At 48.8% G+C, this 21242-nt stretch overlaps 1 protein-coding gene across 1 annotated transcript; it reads right to left on the bottom strand.

Moving 5' to 3' along the window:
- Positions 1-1850: 1850 nt before the first annotated feature.
- Positions 1851-21065, bottom strand: CNOT6L (CCR4-NOT transcription complex subunit 6 like). The gene is made up of 12 exons (XM_059470052.1): positions 20976-21065; positions 8188-8309; positions 7895-8081; positions 7423-7508; positions 6995-7084; positions 6146-6214; positions 5735-5892; positions 5211-5365; positions 4797-4948; positions 3862-4086; positions 3198-3400; positions 1851-3101 (listed from the first exon to the last, which is right to left on the bottom strand). Exons 2-12 carry the CDS (start codon positions 8297-8299, stop codon positions 2889-2891), a joined length of 1650 nt encoding a protein of 549 aa, XP_059326035.1. The 5' UTR covers positions 8300-8309; positions 20976-21065; the 3' UTR covers positions 1851-2888.
- Positions 21066-21242: the final 177 nt, after the last annotated feature.

Here is a 21242-nt window from a genome sequence, read left to right as displayed (position 1 = left end):
CAGCACACAAGAAAAAAATCTGACTTAAAACCCCCTGAGCTCTCAAAGCAACCACTGCAAGGTGGTGTGGGAGCCTCCAAAGAGGATGGACGGACCCCAAGCACTGGGATCACTCTCACCTTCACCATTCCCACAGGGAAGGGTTGTGCCAAACCTGAATCTAGAGGTTTATGATCGCCACCTAAAATTATTTCTAACTGAAGTGGGTTCTTGGCTGATGCTTGGCAGAGAGGATTAATATGTGAGTGGTCCCCACCAGGTTCTCTTGGGATCTGGGTTACCTTGGAACACCAAAGGGTGAGGGGGAGGAGTGTGCGTGACCAAACTTGTGGAAGGTTCAGTCTCCTTGCAGTGAAAGAAGGAAGCAGAAATATTCAGCTGCATTGTACAAAATTCTCTTTTTTATATATATATATATATATATATGTATATATATACACACACACAAAACCCCGTAATCGGACAGATTCACCAGATTGAGTTTTTTTAAAAAGTTGCTTGTAGAAGGGTGTTGGATTTTGTTTTCTCTGCTGGCTTTAGGCAGCGCTGTTGCTGGGGAGTGGACACCAGGCACCGTGTTTGGGAAGCAAACAGAGGCAGTGAGCAGCAGGGAAGGACCTGGAGCCTTTTTTCCAGGTATTGCCTGCAACATGTTGGGAACCGAGGCCGGGAAAAAAAGCACCATCCCCTCACTGCTCCTGCTGGGAAGGGAAAACCAGGAGGAAGCCACACAGGAGAGGCAGGTAAACATATGCATTGACTGAAACATGAACAAAACTGGGTTTTTTTGTGCAATGTCTGTTAAAAAAACATTTTGTGTTAAAAACCATGTGGCATGATGAGCGTTGGGAAGTGCAGCAGAGAAAATCCAGTGGAACACCTTGGTGCAACAGAACACTTCCATGGCTAGAAACCCAAAGGAAATCCAGCAGAAGCAGCTTACAACATTTGCCAAGGTTTGGGTTTTCCCATCCTCTTCCACCCCCACATTACAAAACATTGGTGCTGGGTTTGGATTTTTATTACTAAATGGGCTCCTCTGCAGTTCATAGACAGTCACAGGCGAATTGGAAATTCCATTTTGTACAAACAGCTCCAAAAATACTGGGAGTGAAGTATGGTTAGGAAACACTGCTCACGCTGGGACCACTGTGCCTGGAGGAACAGGGGGAGCAGAGCATCCCCCCCTCCCCAAAAAACATACAGCAGCTGAATACAGAAAGGTAATGTCCACAGAATTAAGTTTTTCATGCTATTCTACTTTCCAGTGCTCTCCAATCCATGTGCTATGGCCAGGTAGGGAATGCTGAGGTATATTCCAACAGAGATACCTGCACCCAGAGGAAAATCCATCTCTGGAAAGGGATTTTTTTCCCCCTTTTTTTTTTTTTTTTGGTTTTGGTTTTTTGTTTGTTTGTTTGTTTTGTTTGTTTTTGGTTTTGCACAAAGCAAGTGCTATGCAGGACTTTCCCCCATTGCTTCCAATTGATCCCAGGCCATAGATGACACCCCCATTTTTTAGGCACTTTTCCAAGGGAGTTGTCACTTTGCTGAACCCATTTTTGCCTTCTGGCCTACTCCACCCCCTCCCTGGCCCCTAGTCAGAGTCAGGGAATAGTTTCTCCTCTAAGTCAAATTGATTTTTTTCCCCCTATGGAAAATTTCCTGTGTATAAAATGACAAAGGAATGTTTAATTAAAGAGGAGCAGCCTGACTTGGCAGTTTTGCAAGACAGAAGATGGCTCTTTTGTATTTAAAACTAATTTCACAATTCAAATCGGACTTTTTTTGAAGTATATGAATGAGACATAAATATAGGCTTATCAATCTGCTTAAAAATTTCATTCACATCATGGAAAATGCTTTTCATTTATTAAAAATATCACATTTGGAGACTAGAAACAGTAAAGTGCATGAAAAGTTTCAAATAGAAATTCAAGAAAATCTTATAGCAGCAAAAAAGCAGAATAAAGAAAAACTTAAAAACACAGACACGACCTTTTCCTATCACTTGCCTTTCTTTTAAACATTAAGCAGCCAAACAACTTGGTTTTTTTTTTGTTTGTTTTTTTTTTTTCTCCAGAAAATTGCATCGTGTTTAATGCCTCTTGAGGCACAAGGTTTTGAACTGGCCACCCAGAGCATTAAAAGGAAAGAAAACAAGGATTTCTAACACATCCAAAGAGCATTAACATTTGGGAAGGAACCAGCAGGTTTTTACTTCAGCCCTGACTGACAACAGCTCCCAAACAAATTGGAACCAGGAGGATTTAGAGCTTGAATTTGATCACAGATACTTGGCTATCTTTGGTTTTCTGATAGTACTGAGATGAGGGGCAGGGCCATGCTGCCAATCGTTTATAGTCAGGTAATTAAGTGCTTTGATAATGTGCAAAATTTATGTTGAATGCAGAGTTGAGTCTCCATTTTGGATTTGAACAAACAGTATTTCTAACATTCTTCCTACAATACAAGCATCTCTAGTTTTGTTTTTCTTTCTCCTAAAAGGTTGGCTCAATTTGCCACATTCTGGAAAAAAGCATTACCTTGAAATATGTTAAATGCAAGTTTTTTACATCTCTTTTGTCCATTTAGAAGTGCAGCTTCCTACTGAAAAGAAAAAGCCAGTTTAAAGTAAAATAAAAAAAAAAACCAAAACACAAACAAAAATTAAATTAAAAACAGGGAAATAATACTTTGGGGAATAATACTTTGGTTCCAGCCCTAGTGCCAAATGATACCGACGTGCACCAAAATGTGCAAAAATCTCTTCTCAAACACATAAGGAAAGGAGCTCGAAGAAGCAGCTGAAGGTTGGCCATACTTCACTCCTATCTAGAGGGATTTACAAGTGTACAGGTCCGTGGGGCGGGCGGGAGCTGCACTCACTACCTGCGGGAGGGCAGGTGCACGCCGTTCACCAGCGGCAGCAGCGGCGGCTGCAGCTCCAGCTGCGTCAGCAGCGAGAAGTGGTCCGAGGGGATGTGCGGGTGCGGGCACCCCGTGATGTTGTTGTCCACCAGCCACTGAGGGTCCAAAGGGCCCAGCACTCCCAGCACGTTCATGTGAGTGTTGGAGTAGAAAATGTAGTCAATCACACCCTGCGGAGAGAGGGAGGGAGCATGGTGAGGGCAGGGCCCGCCCTCGCTAACCCCGGGGCAGCCGAGGTCAGGGAGCCGAGCGGGAGCGGGGCTTACTTTGAAGTCGAAAGTGTAATTGGTGTAAGGCATCAGGTTGTTCTCGTAGGCGCTCTTGAGCTGGAAGCCGTGCGTGATCCTGCCCTCCGAGGCTCCGTTCTTGCCGTTGCCGCTGAAGTTCATCAGACACTCGTTGTAACGCAGCTCCTTGAAGTCCTTGTGGTTGTCAGCTACGATGCCATTGCTCAGGTATTCCACTACACCTGTGGGCAAGGGGAAGGGTTTAGGGAGCTGCTTTGAAAGCCAGCTTTGGGATATTAAAAACCAGAAGGCCACCAAGGCACCATGAGTTCAGAGTTAGCAAAGCAACCCAAACCCCCCTCATTGGAAAGTCTTCATCAGGAACTCACTTCTTTCCTACTAATTGCTGCTTCAGGCATGGGTGTTTATGTAATGATTTATTTAAGATCTAATTGTGCCTTTCTACACTTCTGCAGGTGCAGCCAGCTCTCCTGGAGTGTCTAGCTGAGCATGAAAAGCAGGCAACTCAGCCGGAGGACTCACAGTCTCTTCAGCCAGATTTCCAAAGGCAGCAGTTCCTAGGAAAGCTTTCATACATGCCTTCCCTGGGCAGTGCAAACAACCCCCTCACCTTCAGAAGAGAAAGCGGACCTGAACGTTCTAAGAAGGTAAGTTAAAAGTCAGGCCTAAAAGCCAGCCTTACCTGAGTCAGGCAGTGAGTTGAGATCTGCACACAGCACCAGGGGGATAGAGTTGGGATCTGCTGTTGGGCTACTGGGCCTGCTCGAGGCTTTCTCCAGGATGTTTTTCAGTTCTGAGACAAACATCATGGTCTGGATGAGTTTCACATCTGAGTACTCGGGGTCCCAGTGCATGTGGGCATTGGCCACAATGAGCAGCTGCTTGTCCACGTGAAGCGATTTCATACCTGGACAAACAATGTTAGCAGTGAGAGGTTCTGTGTTCCTCCTTGTGCATACTCGGGGTGTAGCTCCTCAGAGCTCAGACACAGCAGCAGATGGGTGTGTTTTCATTGCTTAAACCTGCTGAAATGCCTGTAAACAGCCCAGGGAGCTCCTTCCAGCCTCCTCTGAAGCCATGAAAACCCCAGCCATGGAGACAGAGGAGGGTGACAGAGCCATGGGGACACAGCAGCTACCTGTGTTGGAATTGTCTGCTGCATCTCATCAAACTTAATGAAAATGTAACAGTCAATCAAGAGGCAGGAAAAGATACCTGATAATCTCCTCCTTCCACATCAGTACATTAGCACTGACATCTAATCACTGGGGGAGGGTGGAAGGAGTCAATCCAGGGGAGGAAAAGAGAGTTGAAAATAGAAGTTGAACATTGTTGCCAACTACTGGTAAGAGCAAATGTGTGTAAACACATTGACCTTGGGAAAGCTGAGCTGCTCAAGCAGAAAGTAACAGAGTAAGTAAGCAGGGATAGAAACCTGAAAGGAGAAAAACAAATGCTGGGCTGTGAGCACAGCCAGACCATGTCATCTCTGCCTGTCTGAGCCACCATGGGCTGGGTTTGGCTGCACTACCATTCGGAACAGCGTGGATTACCTAGGAATAACTCATGCCTGTCCCTGGAACTAAGTAGCAGTGAGGACACCACAGTCATACTCACTTGCTCCAAATAATTCCTTGTGCACCTCCAGCACCACGGCGACCCCGATGTTGTCCTTGGTCATCACTCTGTTCAACATGGCTTCTGAGCCCTCCGAGTTGGCCATGGCCACCTGGTTGAACTCCACCGTGTGCTTCTGCACCAGAGTGAACCTGGGCAAGGAGGGGAGAAACACAGTGAGCAGCTGTGACACAGCCCCTGTGGCAATGTCCCCATCTGAAAAACATCCCTGTCTGTTCTCACAGGCTCCCCCTCTTCCAAACCAAACTGGGCACAACCTGAGAGCTGCGTTCTTCTTTTGCAGTGAAAACTCCGAGAGTTTTCACTCTCAGGCTTTGGGAAGCTTCCATCCTAAAGACTGGGAGCTGTTCTGAGGTTTAAGTGTAAATTTTGGAAGCTGCTGCTGCCCCTTACTTTTCTGTTTTGAAGAATATGGCGCAGCCATCCACATGCTTTTTCTCCTGCTCCGACATGATTTTGGCACGTGACTTTGGAGAAAAGAATCCGTCATATCCCCGTTCTTTCAGGGCTGGCAGGAAAAGGGTGAAGTATTGCTCCGTTTCCACTTCCTGCAATTGTACACAAACACCTCAGGCTAAAGAAGTGAAGGAAACCCTTCCTTGTGCCTGCCCAGGCTTGCAGGCAGAAAAGCTGCACAATCCATGTCCCTTCCTAGACCAATGGCCTGCTGGGAATGGATGTACATTCCTGCATTCCCTGGAATCCCTCCCACAGGCAAAGTGAGAGGTGTATTTTGGATAGCAGCAGACCACACCTGGTGTGTTTGACACTGGAATATGGATATACAGCTTGCATTGGGAAGACCTGGAATTTGCTATCGAGCAGGTGACTATGGTGCTCCCAAGGGAACATTTAATCCTAAAGCTGGAGGTTCAGGTTTGCTGTTTCTGATGGAAAATGTAGTTATGTTTTACTACCTGAAGACTGATGATGTCTGCATCACAGTTGACGATTTCTTCCATGATTCCCTTTTTCCTGTACTCCCAATTGAGTGCCCAGGACGGGCAGTAGCCATAGAGCTGCCGGGTGGCGTACTTATCACACAACACATTGTAACACATGACTGTAAATGAAGCTGCAAAGAGAGAGAGAAAAGGAAAGGTTGTCAGCCTCTGGAGATTGTCTCTTTGGCTTGGACAAGAGTGACAAAGCCCAGCGTGGAAAAGAAATGCCCAGCATCCCATTCAAATGGCAAAAATGGTATTTACAGCACAGCCATATGGTAATTTTTCTAGTACAAATGAACAAATTGCTGTTTTCACTCTGATCCAGGAAAATGAAGTCCAAGGTAAGTTTCCCAGTGTGTCACCTTGTGAACACAGATTTACCTGAGGGCAGAATTTGGTCTCGTTCTTTTAAAGTAATCCATGGCCTTGGAGGCAGCTGCTCTGGGTGAACTGCAAAAAAATTAAACCAATGATTAATTCAGAGTTTCTATTTGTAAGTTACAGTTCCCAAGTCAAAGTGATGACTGAACAATAATGTGTTTTGCATCCCCAACTCCCCGAGTCTTCAGGGGGGGCAAAAATCATTTAAATGAGTAGCTCTAGTAAGAGAAAAAATGTCATTTGTAAGATTGGTGACTATTTCTGTCTCTTCTTCTCAGATTTAGAAGCACAACCAAAATAAGTGAATACTGAAACATTGAATAATCTGCTGAAGAAGGAGGGTAAACCCTGGCATGGTTCAGCCATCCCTTCTCCAAGAACCTTGCCCTGCATCCATCGTTCCTGCAGTGCCTGAACCTGGGAGACATTGAGTGGCAAAGCAGAAGGCTCAGTTACAGAACCACAAAGCAGGACTCAGGTCAGGTACTGGATGTTCTTAATGGCTTCCGTGTTTCTTGAGCTAAATTTGACCTTCGGCTCGCATTCAAATGATTATTTCTGGTGGGGAGAACCAAAATGGCTTCAGCAAGGCAGACTTTGCCCTTGGCTGGTAATTGAAGGGTTTCAAACAGAACAGAGAGAACATTTGGCTGTTACACAGGAGACCCTTAGACAGTACAATCAGCCTCTTCCACTGGGGCTGAGGGTGTGTTTTGGGATATGACTGGAGCCACCAGACGAAAACACTGTGGCAGGGAAGGAATACTCTCCCTGCAGTGGTTCAGAGTCTTGTTTTAACAGCAAATGCTACTTTTAAAGCCTTTTTGCACCAGATCCCTGGGGCTGTACCTGCTAGATTGTCAAGCATGTAGTTCAGTAGCTTTCGGGTTCCGTCTGGATCCTGGTAGAGGCTGAGAATATCTTGGGATAAAGGATTGCCTGTCAACAGCACAAAACAACAGCAGGGGGATCAGCTGCCTGCCTTTCTTGAGGCTTTCCACCCAAAGAAAATTTCCCAGAATGAGAACAGACAAATTAACCCAGCAGGTTAAAGGGTTTATTTCCCTGACTGCAGATTTGAAATGAGCTCCTAAGGAAGTTTAGCAGCACTAAGAAAGAGAAGCATTGTTCCCCCAACTGCCTGGTCATTTTTGCTACCAACTTAATGCTTAAAATAACCTGTAAGAAAACCCTGAGGTAACAGAGGAAGGTTTTGAGGCCAGCCCCCCTCAGGATTCCCGAGAACTCGTAGGAATATAGAATTGGGAAGAGCTCACCTTTCAAACCCAGGGTTTGCAGCTGGAAGAGCCGTCCAAGTTCATAAGGCAAAACCCGTAACAGATTGTTATTTAAAAGCAATTCCCTGCAGCAAATGCAAAAACACTCTGGGTGAGGATTACTGCAGAACAAACTCCTAAGGTGCTGTACACTGCTCATCCTCAAAGAGAACAGTTTTCACCCTGAATTTTATTATGGAAAGATATGCCAATCTTCCCATGTCAGAGCAGGACTGAAATAGATTCATTAGGGGGGAAAAGGCCACAAAGCCCAAGATGAAACCAGGGATGGAAACAGTGATATATCAACAATCAGTGAACCCAAAAGTAATTATTAGAACCAAAGCTCTGCACCAGCCTGGAGTTTTTCAGGATTATTTGAAATAACAGGCACAGGAAAAAAACTGAAACTCTCGGTCCCAATCCCACGCCAGAGATTTGTTGGAAAGTTAACCAGAATAATTCCCCTCACCTGAGAGACACCATGTTTCCTAGTTCTGCTGGTAAACTTCTGAGTTTGTTGGATGACAGATCCAGGTAAACCAGATTGTGAAGCTTGGCAATATCAGGTGGAATGCGAGTAAGGTTGTTGTCATTGAGGTGCAGAGCAGTCAGGTGTGTCAGCGACCACAGCGATGTGCTTAAGCTCCGCACTCTCCCTGCAAGAGCAAAGCAAGGAGCTTAAACCTCTTCAGTCTGGACCCCCTCTGGATCTGGAGTGGCCTGGGGCACCAGCTCTGGGAATTTAAACCCCAACCAACTCACCCGAGATCTCTAGTTCAGCCCAGTGCGACTTCTTCCCGTTGGCCACCTCTTCCGCCGACATGATGGTGTAAATTCTGCGAGGATCTGGAGGATCATATTTTTCCTTTGGCATCCCTGTTAGTCTGAAACACCATCACAACTGTTACTGCACAGCATTCCTTCCTTTCTGTCCTGCCAGGAGCTGACCTTTCCCAGGATACCCTGCAACACCACAGGGTTTATGCACAATACCAGAGTTTATAGCAGTTTACCAATGGCAATGGTAAATACCAGAGTTTATGCACAACAACTGTGGGGCTGCCAAGCAGGGCTCACACCTGGGCAGAATCCCAGGATGGAGAAGAGCATTTCATCCTAGGAAGTTGGGGTTTCTGCAGTCACCTGCTGGGTTTCCCAGTTTATCCCCCATAACCCACAGAGTTTTTTGCTGTGTGCAGAGCCTGCAGACAAGATCAGAAACATTCTGCTGTTCCTGGATTGCTCCCTCCTGTAGCTTCCATAGGGAACCAAGGATTGAAGGGAAGGCTCTTAACTTCAGCTTACAAAGTCCCACTTCTCCACTGCACTGCACTCCATCCAGTTCATGGCTCAGAATTGCAGTCTGAGGGGGAATTAGCTCCATTTTCCCACTAACTATCCAGCTTTTGTGTTCTGTCTTTTTCATCCTCGGCATCAGTGAAGACCTTTGTATTCCTAATAGCCCAGGAGCCACAAAAAGAGCTCAGGTAAAGCTCCCATTTAGCTGTTCTGGGGCACAAAGGGCTCCAGCCCAGTGCAAAATGTGAATATCAGAAGCCTAAGGAAGAGCCTGTGCACGCCAAATTCATCCAGCTGTCCTGACTGTCAGCTCTGATGTCCCATTCAAGAACCATCCACTTGCCAGGGGACACAGGGAGAGGTTTTATTCCATGCCTCCCTAGGCTGTTGTGCTGGGCAGGACTCTGTGTGTGATTTAAAAACACCAGTTTGCTGCTGGCTGATCTTCTCCTCCCCAGACACACAAAATGCACGAGCCTTGATTTCGTACAATTCCAAAGCAGCTGCTCCAGAGGATGCAGCTCTTCCCTCATACAGACTCTCCTCCAGCCAGCTGCAGTAGCTGGGAAGTTCTTCAAACAGCTCCAACTTGAATCTCAGGTAACAAGCTGAGGGTTCTGTTCAGCAAGTCCAGCTAGCCCAAGATGCCACTTTCCCTCTCTGAGGGTCAAGTCCTGCAGTGTTTTCCAGCTGATGCTGACAGCCAGACCAGCATTCTGGCACGGGGCAGGAGCTGGCAGGGCTGTCCCCTGCCAAGGCTCTCACTCACAGGGCTGCTGCTTCCTTCCCTGACCAGGGCCCAAGGGAACTGCAGGGGCACATGTGAGCCCCACATCTATTTATAGCCCCCTGTGATGTCCAGGCGAGGTCACACGGCCAGCAGAGCTATGGGATAAGAGGATTCTGTGCTCACACTGCCTGGCATGGGGCCATGAAGGGAACCAGTTACTTAAGGACAAGGGATTACACCTGGAATCCTTCCATCTTTGCTCCAGAACCCCAAAATCACAACAGCCTTTCCCCCCCAGCACAAGCAGGCTGCGCTTTGGGAGTGCCAAATCTCTGGTGCTTTGCATTTTGCTGGATTTATCTTCGCTCTTCAAGTGCTGGTGTGAAAGTGGGGAGCACTCAGACAGACTCCTCACAGCCACAAGAGCCCCATTCCACCTGCCCTTGCTGCTGCATCTGTCAGATCTCAAACTGATCTGTACCTCTACGGCACCTGGACCCAAGACACAGAGAACTTCGCTGTCCAAACCCAGGATTTGGGTGAGTGCTCTGTGATGAAGTCCTTAAAACCACGGTGCTGAGACCACCTGAGCCACCCCCTGCCCATCCACAGCAGCCCAGAGATGCCCACTGAGCCCCTGAGACCATCTGAGAGCTCCAGGAGTGCTCCCTGGCAGGGCACCCATAGAAATGATGTTGAAATGCCATTGCAGAGCCATGTGTGGCCATCAGGGGCCTGCAGAGGAGTGAGCCCTGAGCTGGGAGGCAAAGGACATCACATTTTTCAGCTATTAGTCACTTGAATATTGCTTTGAAATCGTGGTGAGTCAAACAGGCAGCAGTGTCATTGCCACAGTTACAGAAAGGGGAAAACAAACCTAAATCAAATGCGCTTTTTTTCTCCTCCTGCATCACAGCAACATTGAGCAAGACTTCAAAGTCACCATGTGTAATTTTGTTCTTAGGCAAAAAATGGATTCTGCCCAACTCCTGCCATTCCTATCTCCCACTCTACCTGTCCTGAAACTAAAATAATATCCAGAAATCCCAACCTGGTTTTGCTCAGTCTTCAGGGAGCTGCACTGAGTTCCCTGGATATGTTAACTCCAAAATCCAATGTGCATCAGTGCAAATTTTGGCAGGCCTTTCTCCTAAAGGCTCCCCTTGGAAAACTTCTGAAGCTACTAAAACTTGCTCTCTGCTACAGATCCAGCCCTGATTTTGTGTAAATTAAACACAGAATCTCTTCCTCATTTTGTGTAAATTACAGAAAACCCAGAGAGGAGGACATCAGCGCATTAGTAAGAACAATATTTATAAACTCTGGGGGTTCCTAATGGAATTCTGTGGGTCCAAAAAAACCCAGAGGGGACTGGCAGAGCAGGATTCTTCAGCTGCAACTCTAAATGTGGTCCTGGGTGAGCCTAAGCTGCTCTCTGAGGTGGATATAAAAAGGGCCAGGGGCAGGTACTGTGTTCCCACCAGTAAGTCTGTGCCTGCCTTTTCCTTGGACTTTTGGGCTTTTATGCTGTTTTATTTGCTGGGCTGTTTTTGTATGTATGTATGAGGCATGCAAATGACTATCATTTAAAGCCTGGAGAAAAGAAATGAGTACTGGAACACTACTGAAGGTGTGAGGAGTGTCAGAAAGCAAAGGCTGAGTTACTGGGCTGCAGCAGAGGCTTTAATATGAAGAAATGTTTTTTGGGCAGCAAACAACTGTGTGTCTGGGTTTCAGACACACAGTCCCTTCCCCAAAGGGTGCAGAAGATGCACTGGTTAAATGACAGTGCCCATAAAGTGTTTTGTTCAAGTTGTTTGATACCTCAGTGCCTCAGAGAGGAGGCAAGTGGAGAAGAGCTGTGCCTGCCTCCTGCTGCAGCCCTGTGTTCATGGATGTTGGGCACAGCTCCACCCTCGCCTGCAGCCCAGTGACATTCCTTGTGACTCTTTCCTTTTCCCCCCAGCCTCTGTACATGGGTGAGTCAAGCTGCCAAAGCATGTTGGAAGCAATCCAGCAGGCAGGCCTGAGTGGCTCTTCCTTCCTGTGAGCACAGCTGAGTGTCCATGCCCTCCCATCTGCTGATCCCTCCCAGCAATGAGCCACGCTGTGGCTGGCAGGGCGTGCACGTGTGTGCACACACGTTGTCCAAGGCTGGGAGCTGGGAACAGCACCCTTTGGATCTCTTCATCCCCATGGCCATTCCTCTGCTTGGGAATCAGGCCTGAGTGGCTGCACAGGCTGCTCGTCTGCACTGCTCTGCTTTTAGGGGAATGGGACAAAGTCTCCCCATTTTGGCCTCCCCGAGGAGAAGAGAAGCACAGCCAATACCACAAACACAAAAACTGGATTTCCTCCTCTGTGGGGCAGGAAAACCAGGTGATTGTTCAGGGGTATGGGAAGGGCATTCAAAGAGACCTGCCAATACTGCAGTATGTACAGATGTGTCAGCTTAAGGTAAACTATTTGCTATATCCCTATATACAGCATCTAGTGGGTATAAATCAGCAAGAAAATATTGGAGAATGGGGAATTCTCATGGTCTTTGGCGTGGATCTGAGCTTTTGTCATGGTGCTTTCCTGTAGGACTGTGTCCAACCACCTCTGTGTACACTGCCTCTGCCAGGAATTCAAGGAGCACCCTGAGTCTGCCCTCCCAGGTACTGTGTCTTTCCAGCTTCTTACTCCAAGTACCCTGACTGGGGATAGAGATTAGCAGGGAATCAAATGTAAATGCCTCATCATGTTTTTTTTTAATTGTAAAAACCCAAACAATTAAAAAAACATGTTTGAGGAGATTTGAAAGAATCCCTGAGGGAAGTGTGACACAGAGCACAAGGAAATTCAAGTTGAGACTAGGGAAAGGCAAGAGGTAAGCAGAAACCTCCAGCTGTAAATTTAGTGGTGCTGGGGTCCCAGGGGGCTCCAGGTTATCTCTCTGAGCCCAGAGAAGCACAGACAAGTCATAGAAGCAAACAGCAAAAGCCAAGGGGAGGGGTGGGAAGGGAGGGAAGGAGCTGTATTTGATTAATTCCAGAGCCAACTGGCACTCACTTGATGGAAATGCTAATTCTCCCACTGACATACACCCACCAGTTATTCCCCTCATCTCCTCTAAACGAAGCAGGCTTTTCTTAAATCACAGGTAACACAAGCACATCCAGGTTTCCACCCTTCCTCTTCCTCCATGTCACACCCCCACTTACAGGACCAGCTGAACTATTTACTGCATGGAAATCCTCCACAGCATTACACAGCTGCTTTTTATTGTTGTGCTTGGTTAAGAGTCAGTCCTCCCTCCAAAGGAACAGTTCCTCCCTGCTGGGAGCAGCCTGTTACCTCTCAGGGTGTGCATGACAACTCCTGGAACCCACACCAGGTCTGCAGGTGCATTTTACACTTGGTGCTTCCAGAGCAGCTCTTGGAGCAAGCACAGGGCAGGCTGCTCCCCAAAATAAGGCTCTGCTTACCAAAAATGCATGCAAGGGGCCACTGTAGGGCAAGAAGTGTTCCCGGCAGCCAGCCTGTAAATAAATGTCATCAGAAGCCCCCAAAGGGCTGCTTTAAGCAGTGTGCTTGTTTATTTACACAACTATCTTGCACTGTTTCAGAGAAATGACCCATTTGCAATGCTGCTCCATCCCCTGGGGAGTGCTGGGCTTCTAATGCGATCCAGGACAGAGTGGCTTAAAGGATTAGGAGCTGAAGTCACCAGGAGTCTGGGGAATGAAGAAGCCAGTGCTGGATCAAGACAAAACACCGTCCTGGGCTGTGGGCATGGCAGAGAAGCAGCCAAGGATGGCTGCAGCTCAAAGCAGGAGGTTTTCCTGGGACTGGGGAGACAGAAAACCCCAAAGAGCACGAGTGCTGTGAGCTGGGAGTGCCTGGTGTGCCAGTGTCCCTCTGGGCCAGGAGGGGAAGGGCTGCTCTACTGACAAGGCTGATCTGACACCCGTGCAGTCAGTCACTCAGAAATGACACACAGAGCCTGCTCAGGCACTGTGCCTCACTCAGCTCCTCAAGATCAATACCTGGAGAGGAGTCAGCTATTGACCTGGCTCTTGAGCAAAACTCCACAGGAATTATGAATCCATGCACACTGAGGTCTTCTCAATGAACCAAGCTTAAGATACAGCTGGAACCATCAATACCCTTTCATCCTTCAAAGCAAAGTTTGTGCTAGGAGAAAAGAAATGAGATTATTTCCATGGCCAAGGTGTCATCTTCTCTTTTCAGTGGGAGACTGCCAGCACTTCCACAAAATAAGCAAAGCCCAGCAACAGTTCAGTTACTCTCCCTCAACAATCCAAAGAAAATGTGCCACTGAAAAACTCAATTCAAACAGCTTTAGGGTTACAAGGCTTGCCTTGTTCAACCACAGGTAAGTTTGGATGAGTCAAAGCTCAAGGTTTTAAAAGGAAGGAGGAGAAAAAGGGGAAAAAAAAAGCCAAAGGAAAAAGCACACACTGATAGTGGAAATATTTTGCAATCACTGGCACAATAAATGAGCCTTTTCAGTCTGAACAGGGCCCAGGATGCTCTACAGTGCTCAGAGTAGCTGGGCTTGTATGCTCAGAGAAGAGAGAAGGGATCTGTTAAACCCCCCCAGTTTATAGGAGTAAACCCTCTTCTCCAGAGGGTGTGTTTAAATGTACTTTACATTTTTAAAAAAAGTTTGCCTAATAGCCTGAGCAAAGCATACTATTTGAATATTGAAAGATAGTTCAGCTGCTTCTGTACCTGATTATCCCAGTCTTTCCCATGAGCATTTCCAACTTACTTAAACTTCCAACCAGAATCCCACACTGGTTTGGGTTGGAAGGGACCTTTAAGCCCATCCAGTTCCACCTCTGCTGTGGGCAGGGACACCTTCCAGTGTCCCAGGCTGCTCCAAGCCCTGTCCAGCCTGGCCCTGGGCACTGCCAGGGATGCAGGGGCAGGCACAGCTTCCCTGGGTAACCTCTCCTCAGCTTGTGTGGGCTCCTCTGTGCAGCCATGTGCAGGGATTTCACCCAAAGCCAGGGAATACCTTTGGCAAGTTTCGCTGCAGCTTTTCAAGCAGGTTGGTTTTCTGGTATTTCTGAACATGCAGGTGAGAGGTTAATTACAGAGCTCTCTGAAAGGAAGCTGAAGAAGACAAATGCAGTCCAAGGCCTGGTGCTACCTCCCCTGCTGTCCAGAAGTGGAGAGTAAAGGAAGAGCACAGACACAGTGGGTAGGTAAGGAGTCAGGAATGCTGGAGCCTTGTTGACAGCCTGAGGTTTTCAAGCAGGTAATTTGCCAAGCAGAAAATACTTGTGAGTTATACTCATCTCCCCATGTCCAGGGCTGTTTTGTTCAGACCTGCAGCTGCCATGAAATAAATGGCCAATGACTTAAAACTGAATTATTCCCCCTTTACCTGCACAGGAAGTACCTGGGGGTTCCTAGAGCAGGCAGAAAAACACCTTGCAGAAAAACACCTAGACTCAAACCTCCTGGTCTGTCCACAGGTCTCAAAATACTCCACAGATGTGCTTCTCTCATGCACTCCAAACATTCCTAGTTCCTCTGGTGCACTCCACTGCTTCCCTGTCTTTTGCTCCAGACTGAGGAGGAAGAGGAAGAGGCTCCTTGCACAGGTACAAACATGTCCCTGGAGACTGACCTGCTCCCAGTGGCAAGATATGACTTGGATGGGGGAAAAAAAAAGGCAAGCCCAGCTCTTCCTGGCACCTGGCAATGTTCTGGTATGTGAGAAGTCATCTGGCCCTGCTTTCCTTTTGCTTTCTTAACCTTCCAGAACAAAAAGGGATTCAAGGAAAGGCGTTCACATGTGGGAATTTTTGCCTGGGCAGCCGTTCATCCTGTGCTAGATCCTTCCCACTGCCAGGGCCAGTTGTAAAATAATGCAACACAAGAAGCAGAAATTGAATTTTGAGCTATAGGGGAAGCAGGAAGAGCAAAGGATATTCTCCACATGTCAAGGCTGACTCAGGATAAAGAACTTTTTTTTGGTCTCATACACACCCCTTGTGATCTCACACAGGATGGGGATATCCAGCAAAGCACACAAAGTATGCTCCCTGCTTTCCCCCTTCCTCAGTTTTCCTGTGAGCATCCTATGGAGAAAAAAGAGCTACAAATCTGCAGAAGGAAGGCTTCAGCCCTCTCTTTAGATGGTCCTTAAATCCAGAGCCTTTTGAAAGGGCCTTTAGATTGATTTCTTAGGAAGGAAAAAAAAAAAAAAAGAAAGCAAAACTAATTTGTGATTAGAAGGCACAAAGATGTTCACTCAGATGGAAGCATTCCTGAAAAGCGAGGGGAAAACCACCCAAGCAATTCATTCAGCTGCCCTAAAGGGTAAACAGCAAACTTGAACACCAGCCACAAATCCTGATTATTATTAACAGCTTGACCAAAAGCTTATGGGTTTTGTACTTTCTTTTGTAGTCCTGGAATCTGATGAACTTAAAAAAATGTGTTTGACACCAGAGCAAGGAGGAGGCTGCCTCTGCAGCAACACAAGGCTAAATATTCCTCCCTCTCCTGCAGCCTGACATGCTGCCTCAGCCCAGGAACTTTTTCTGCCTTTAAAAAATCATGTAAAATGTTTAATTGGGCCTTCCCTTCCAGGCCATTGGAAGCAGCAGTGTGGGGAGCTGTTGGCCTGGAGAGCTGATTGTGGAAGGGCCAGGATGAAGGAGCTTTGCTTTGCATTCCTGTTCCCAACACAGCCTCTGCAGAGCACAGGTGGGTGCAGAACCTGGCAAGGGGAAAGGCCCACGGGATGAGAGCTGCCTCCATAAAAATTCCTGCTGCTCCTGGCTGGGGGCACAAGAGGTTTCCCTTTATGCTTTGTTTAGGGTGTAAGGAATAATCCAGATTCAAATCAACAGGGATGGTGGCAGGGTGTTCTGAAGGATTTGTCTCTTCATGTCTGAAATTTCCCAACCCTCCAGCTGCAAGTGGGGGGAACCCAAAACCAAACTCCTGCTGAAGGGAAAATTTTAATTTAGAACATGCATTTACACCCCAGCCTTCATATCCTGCAAATCTGCATTTGGAGTCTCACAGCCCTTTTATTCACAATTTTTCTGTCTTTCTCAGAAAAACCACCAAGCTCCTCCCCAGCCAGGCAAGCAGAATGGGGAAGACAGCACATCCCACCCAGGTGAATGCTGAGCATAAACGGTGCTGTGCAGTCCCAAACAGCACTAATGACTGCCCTCAGGAAATGCCAGAGCAGGGGTGAGCACACAACACCTACAAACTGCAGGTCAATTACTCCCAACAGCTCACTGGGCTTCTCTTCCCTCCCCTGGTGTGGGTGCAGCTCCCAAAACCCCTGTGCTGGCTGACTGCACCTGACTTGGAGCTACAATTGCTCGGAGCTGCTTTTTGTTGGTCCTGGAGCATTTTTCTAAGTGCTGGTTGAACATCTGCCCCTCCAAGGGATAAAATGTGCTCCCTGTAGGACAGCACACAGAGCATTTCTGCCTGTCTTTAATTCTGTTTGCCATGACCACCTGCCCAGTTGCTTCCTGGTGGTGGCTGAACACTCCAAAAGCTACATCTCTGTAAGGAGATGTCCAAGAGACTGCAAAAATTGTTCTCCTAAACAGGATTCTAGGAAGATTTTCTTCCAGTGCTCCCTTTTACTCAGAGTAACTTCAGTTTGGTTGTTGTTTTGGGCAGAGTGTGAATTTTTTTTTTTTTTTTTCTCTCGTTTTCAACTTGGAGAGAGGAATTTTGTCCCACACAGCAGCCCCCCAGTCAGGCTCAGCACCTTGCCATTGGAGGTGGGTGTCACGTAGCCCTTTTGTGAATTTACTGAGCTGCCAGCAATGCCAGTCAGCAAGTTCAGCTAAAGGCCTTCCATGGCGCTCTCTGCATCCAGCCCTGAGATCTGAAGGCACAAATGGGACCAGAAAATCCTGGGCATGTCAAGTTCTTTTTGCCCTTTCCTGCCAGACACTTCAGTTTACTTGAATTTGAACTTTTTGGGGTGGTCTTGTGGTGGGAAGTTTGATGACAGCCCCGAGGTGCACAAAAGACAGGGAAGGAGAGCAGCAGAATTCCAGAAACATTGTCACCACGTAGGGATCTTGATAAATAAACCTCCTTTTTTGCTGTTGTTTTTTGTTTTTAAATCACTAAAGGTGAGATGGAGAAGCTGCACAGACAAATCACGGGAAACCCAAAGAATTAATCAGAAGGTGAGGTTACACCACACTGTCACTGTAACGAGCACCCAAGCCCTGATTACAGCTTGCCACCAAGAGAACCACAGAATCTGGACAAAAAAAAATATTACAAGAGGCTTAGCATTTAATGCTCTAAAACACTAAATCCACAGCAAATCCTCCTGAATCTAAATATGCCTAAGACATATTTTAACTTATTTTTTAAAGTTTTCACAAATGCCATCTTATGCTCCCAAAAAACTAAGCTCCACTGTTACTTCTGCTTTCTCAGTAGTCTGCGAATCAGGTTACAATCCTGTGCTTCGAGTGCCCTTTTGGCACTCCCCAAACCTCTTCCCACTAAACAGTAAGCAAGTAAAAAGTAAGCACTTATTTGGATTTATCTCCCCTTTTAAGCCCAAGTAACCCAAAAGTGTCCAGCAGATTAGAGCTGATAAAAGCAGAATTTTTGGGGGTGATTCAAGAAAGTTTGCCTGGAAATTATGCAAGTTACTGACGGCTAATTTTACCACCTAAAACCTCGGGGAGGGTTTTAATAAGAAGAAACACATCCCTCCATTTGTGCACACTGGCTCAAACAAAAAGGCCAGTGGCTGCTGTGATCTACCTAACTCTAAGTTTTAATTCTTAGTAGTTTAGATTTAAATTAAGTAGAGGCTTACCCAGTGTGGAAATTAATTAATTTTTCTCCACTGTTGCTTTTTCATTCTCCTAATAGAGTCCACACACATACCTTGGGATCACTTTCTGGCTTTTGTTCTCCCAGGACTGGTGTGAAAGCTAAACTTGGTCAAAACCACGACTGCTAATGGGAAACAACAAAATGCTCCCACAGAATGGAAGTTTTATCCCATGGAAAGAGAACAGCCAACAAGAGAATTCCCACTGCAAATGTGATGGGGCTCCTACAGGTTCTGGATGGGAAGAGGATGGTAAATACACCTGGAGCAGCCTTCCATTTCTCTCCCCTTTCCTTCCCAGGCAGGCAGATCCATGGAAGGAGCACTGCTCCCAGGGCTGGGGAGAAGCACTCTGGAGGCAAGGCAAACAAGCTCTATCAGTGAGAGTGCACTTGTGCAGATAACTGTGCTCCTCCTGCAGCTGGGCTGCTGCTGGCACTGCTCTGGCACTCATGCTCCAGCACAGCACACACAGAGCTGTGCCGGCAGGAGCTCGTCCTGCTGGGTGGGAAACTCCACAGCCACTGCAAAGTTCTGCCTTCCCCATGCTGCAGCCAGGGTGAGTCTGTCCAGCAGGCTGCTGGTGGGGAGTCTCAGCCCTGACACGTTAGGGACTGGCCCTCCAAGGGTGCCACAAAACTAAACTCTGCACAGGAACACCTATGGGCTGCTTACACTGAGTTTTGTCCTTCAGTTAAACGCACAAATGAAAGGAGAAAGAGCCCCTGTAGGAAGAGATAAAAGGGAATAAATTAAATTGTGCTGTACTTAGCACTCAGAGCAGCCCCTGCTTTTAATAGTAAGGAGGGAACAAAACTGAAAGTGTTTAGCAGGGTTTGTTTAGCAGACAGCAGAGCACTGCAGAGTTTCCACTGCTCTGTGAAACCCTACAGGCACACTGCAAGGGAGCTTTTGGAGTCACCTCCAGTCTCCTCGGCAGGAGATCTGGTGTCTGGGCTGGAGCTCCAACACAAGTTGTGTTTGGGTGAGCCGACCCCATGCTGCAGGCTGGATCACTGTTCCAGAGCACGGAGCAGTGAGGTGCCAGCAGTGCACGCTGTCCACCTGCTCCAGAGCCAAATTCTGCAGCCAGGCTGGAAACACCTTCCTCGGTGGGCAGGGAGCAGGGCTCCGTCCAGGACAGGCTGTGGGACAAAGCAAAACTCAGTGTCCTGCCAGCCTGGATCTGCTGGGAGGCACCACAGCAGTGTCCAGGGATGCTGCCCTCCAGGACAGGGATGTGTGGCAGGACCACTTCCTTGTTTTTCACAGAAATTAAATCCCTGACAGGCCGTGCTCCGCCTTCACCAGAGCTCTGTGGCCCTCCAAACAGGGATACGGGATGATACAATGATTCTAGGAATTCCCTGGGTTGAGAGGAATAATGTGCTAATTTTTTTTTTCTTTTTAAAAATAAGCACGTTGCCATCATTTTCATTATCAGCCATGTCTACACACCATGAACAACTCCTGGGTGGGTGTTTGCCCCTCTGGGTTAGCTCTGAGTTTTGTGGGTGAGCGTCACATTTTAATTGTAAAAAATTCCCTGCTTAACCAAGGCCGTGTAAAATCTTTATCAGCACGGTAACTCAGGAGAAGTTGTACCTCCCCAAAATAAATACTCAGCCTATTCAAAGTTTCCAAAAGGGCCCGATAAAAGCCATTGGTCTAAAGATTTCCAGAAGGTCAGAAAAAATGTGGCGTGGCTGGGAGCAACAGAGCCCTCCACCACCACATTGAACAGGAGCACTGCAGCTTAACAAGCGAGCCCCAGACTGGAACCAAACTCAGTGCTCAAGTGCGTGCTTTCATTTGCGAGCACCACGCCTGGGCTGGCAGCCCAGGTTTTACTGCACTCCTGTCACCCTCCTCCTCCCACGGAACTGCTGCGGACCACGGGGAAAAGGTGGCGAGACCAGCATCTCCCCAAAACACCCTAAGCCCTAAAGTACCCTCACCCCAAAGACACCGTCACCCCAAACACGCTGGGGTCACCCACAGTGCCAGGCCGAGATGCCATCACGGCACGTGGCGGGGATTGGGGCCAAGCCTTGGCCCCGTGGCCGGGATTCGCCCCACGGCCACGCACCACCCTCCAGCCCCGGTCTCCTCACGGCTGGGATCAGTCCCGGGGCTGAGGTTCACCTCCAGGCTGGGATTCACCCACAGCTGGGGCTCACTCCATGGTCGGGATTTACCCCATGGCCGGAATTTACCCCACAGCTGGGGCTCACCCAATGGCCGGGGTTTACCCCACGGCCGGGGTTCACCCCACGACAGGGATCTGCCCCGTCGATGGGGCTCACCTCACGGCCAGGGTTCACACCGGGGCCCGGCTTCACCCCACGACCGGGATTAGCCCCAGGGCCACGGCTCATCCCACGGCCGGGATCCGTCCCCCCGCGCCGGGAATCGGCCCCACGAGCACGGCTCTCCCCACGGCCGCCCCCCCCGGCTCCGAGGCGAGCGCGGCATCCCCTCGGGCAGCTCCGGCTCCGGTGGCAGCGCGGCCGCGGGCTCCGGGGCTGCTCGGCGGTGCCGATCGCCATCTCCCCGCGACGGGGGCTGCGCCCGCACCCCCCGCACCCGCGGCCCGGCCGCGCCGCTGCCGGCGGGGCCCGACATGGCGGCGGGGCCGCTCCCGCCCGCTCTCACCTGCATGCGGCGCGGCGGGGCGGCGGGGCCGGCGGCGGCGCGGCGGGGCGGGCGCACACGACATGCGGGCGGCGGCCCGCGGGCAGCGGGGACGGAGCCGCGGGGCCCGGGCGGCAGCGGCAGCGGCAGCGGCGGCGACGGCGGCGAGGAGGAGGAAGGAGAGGAAGAGGAGCAGGAGCGGCGGCCGGGGCGCGCAGGGCGGAGGAGACGGGGGCGGGCGCGGGGAGGCGGCGGCGGGCGGTGCCGAGGCCGCGGCGGGGGGAGCGC

The sequence above is a fragment of the Ammospiza nelsoni genome, chromosome 4 (assembly GCF_027579445.1).
Source record: "Ammospiza nelsoni isolate bAmmNel1 chromosome 4, bAmmNel1.pri, whole genome shotgun sequence".
Classification (NCBI taxonomy): Eukaryota; Metazoa; Chordata; class Aves; order Passeriformes; family Passerellidae; genus Ammospiza; species Ammospiza nelsoni.
The sequence above is the reverse complement of the archived record's forward strand: the minus strand, read 5'-3'. Positions and strand labels throughout refer to the sequence as shown.

What these genes read in the sequence shown, in the direction of transcription:
- CNOT6L (XM_059470052.1), bottom strand. Translation starts at nt 8,299, where the DNA reads ATGCCAAAGGAAAAATATGATCCTCCAGATCCTCGCAGAATTTACACC. An exon ending in GGAAACATGGTGTCTCTCAG is followed by an intron (nt 7,509 to 7,894) that starts GTGAGGGGAATT and finishes CATTTGCTGCAG; the next exon opens with GGAATTGCTTTTAAATAACA. An exon ending in ATATTCTTCAAAACAGAAAA is followed by an intron (nt 4,949 to 5,210) that starts GTAAGGGGCAGC and finishes CTCCTTGCCCAG; the next exon opens with GTTCACTCTGGTGCAGAAGC.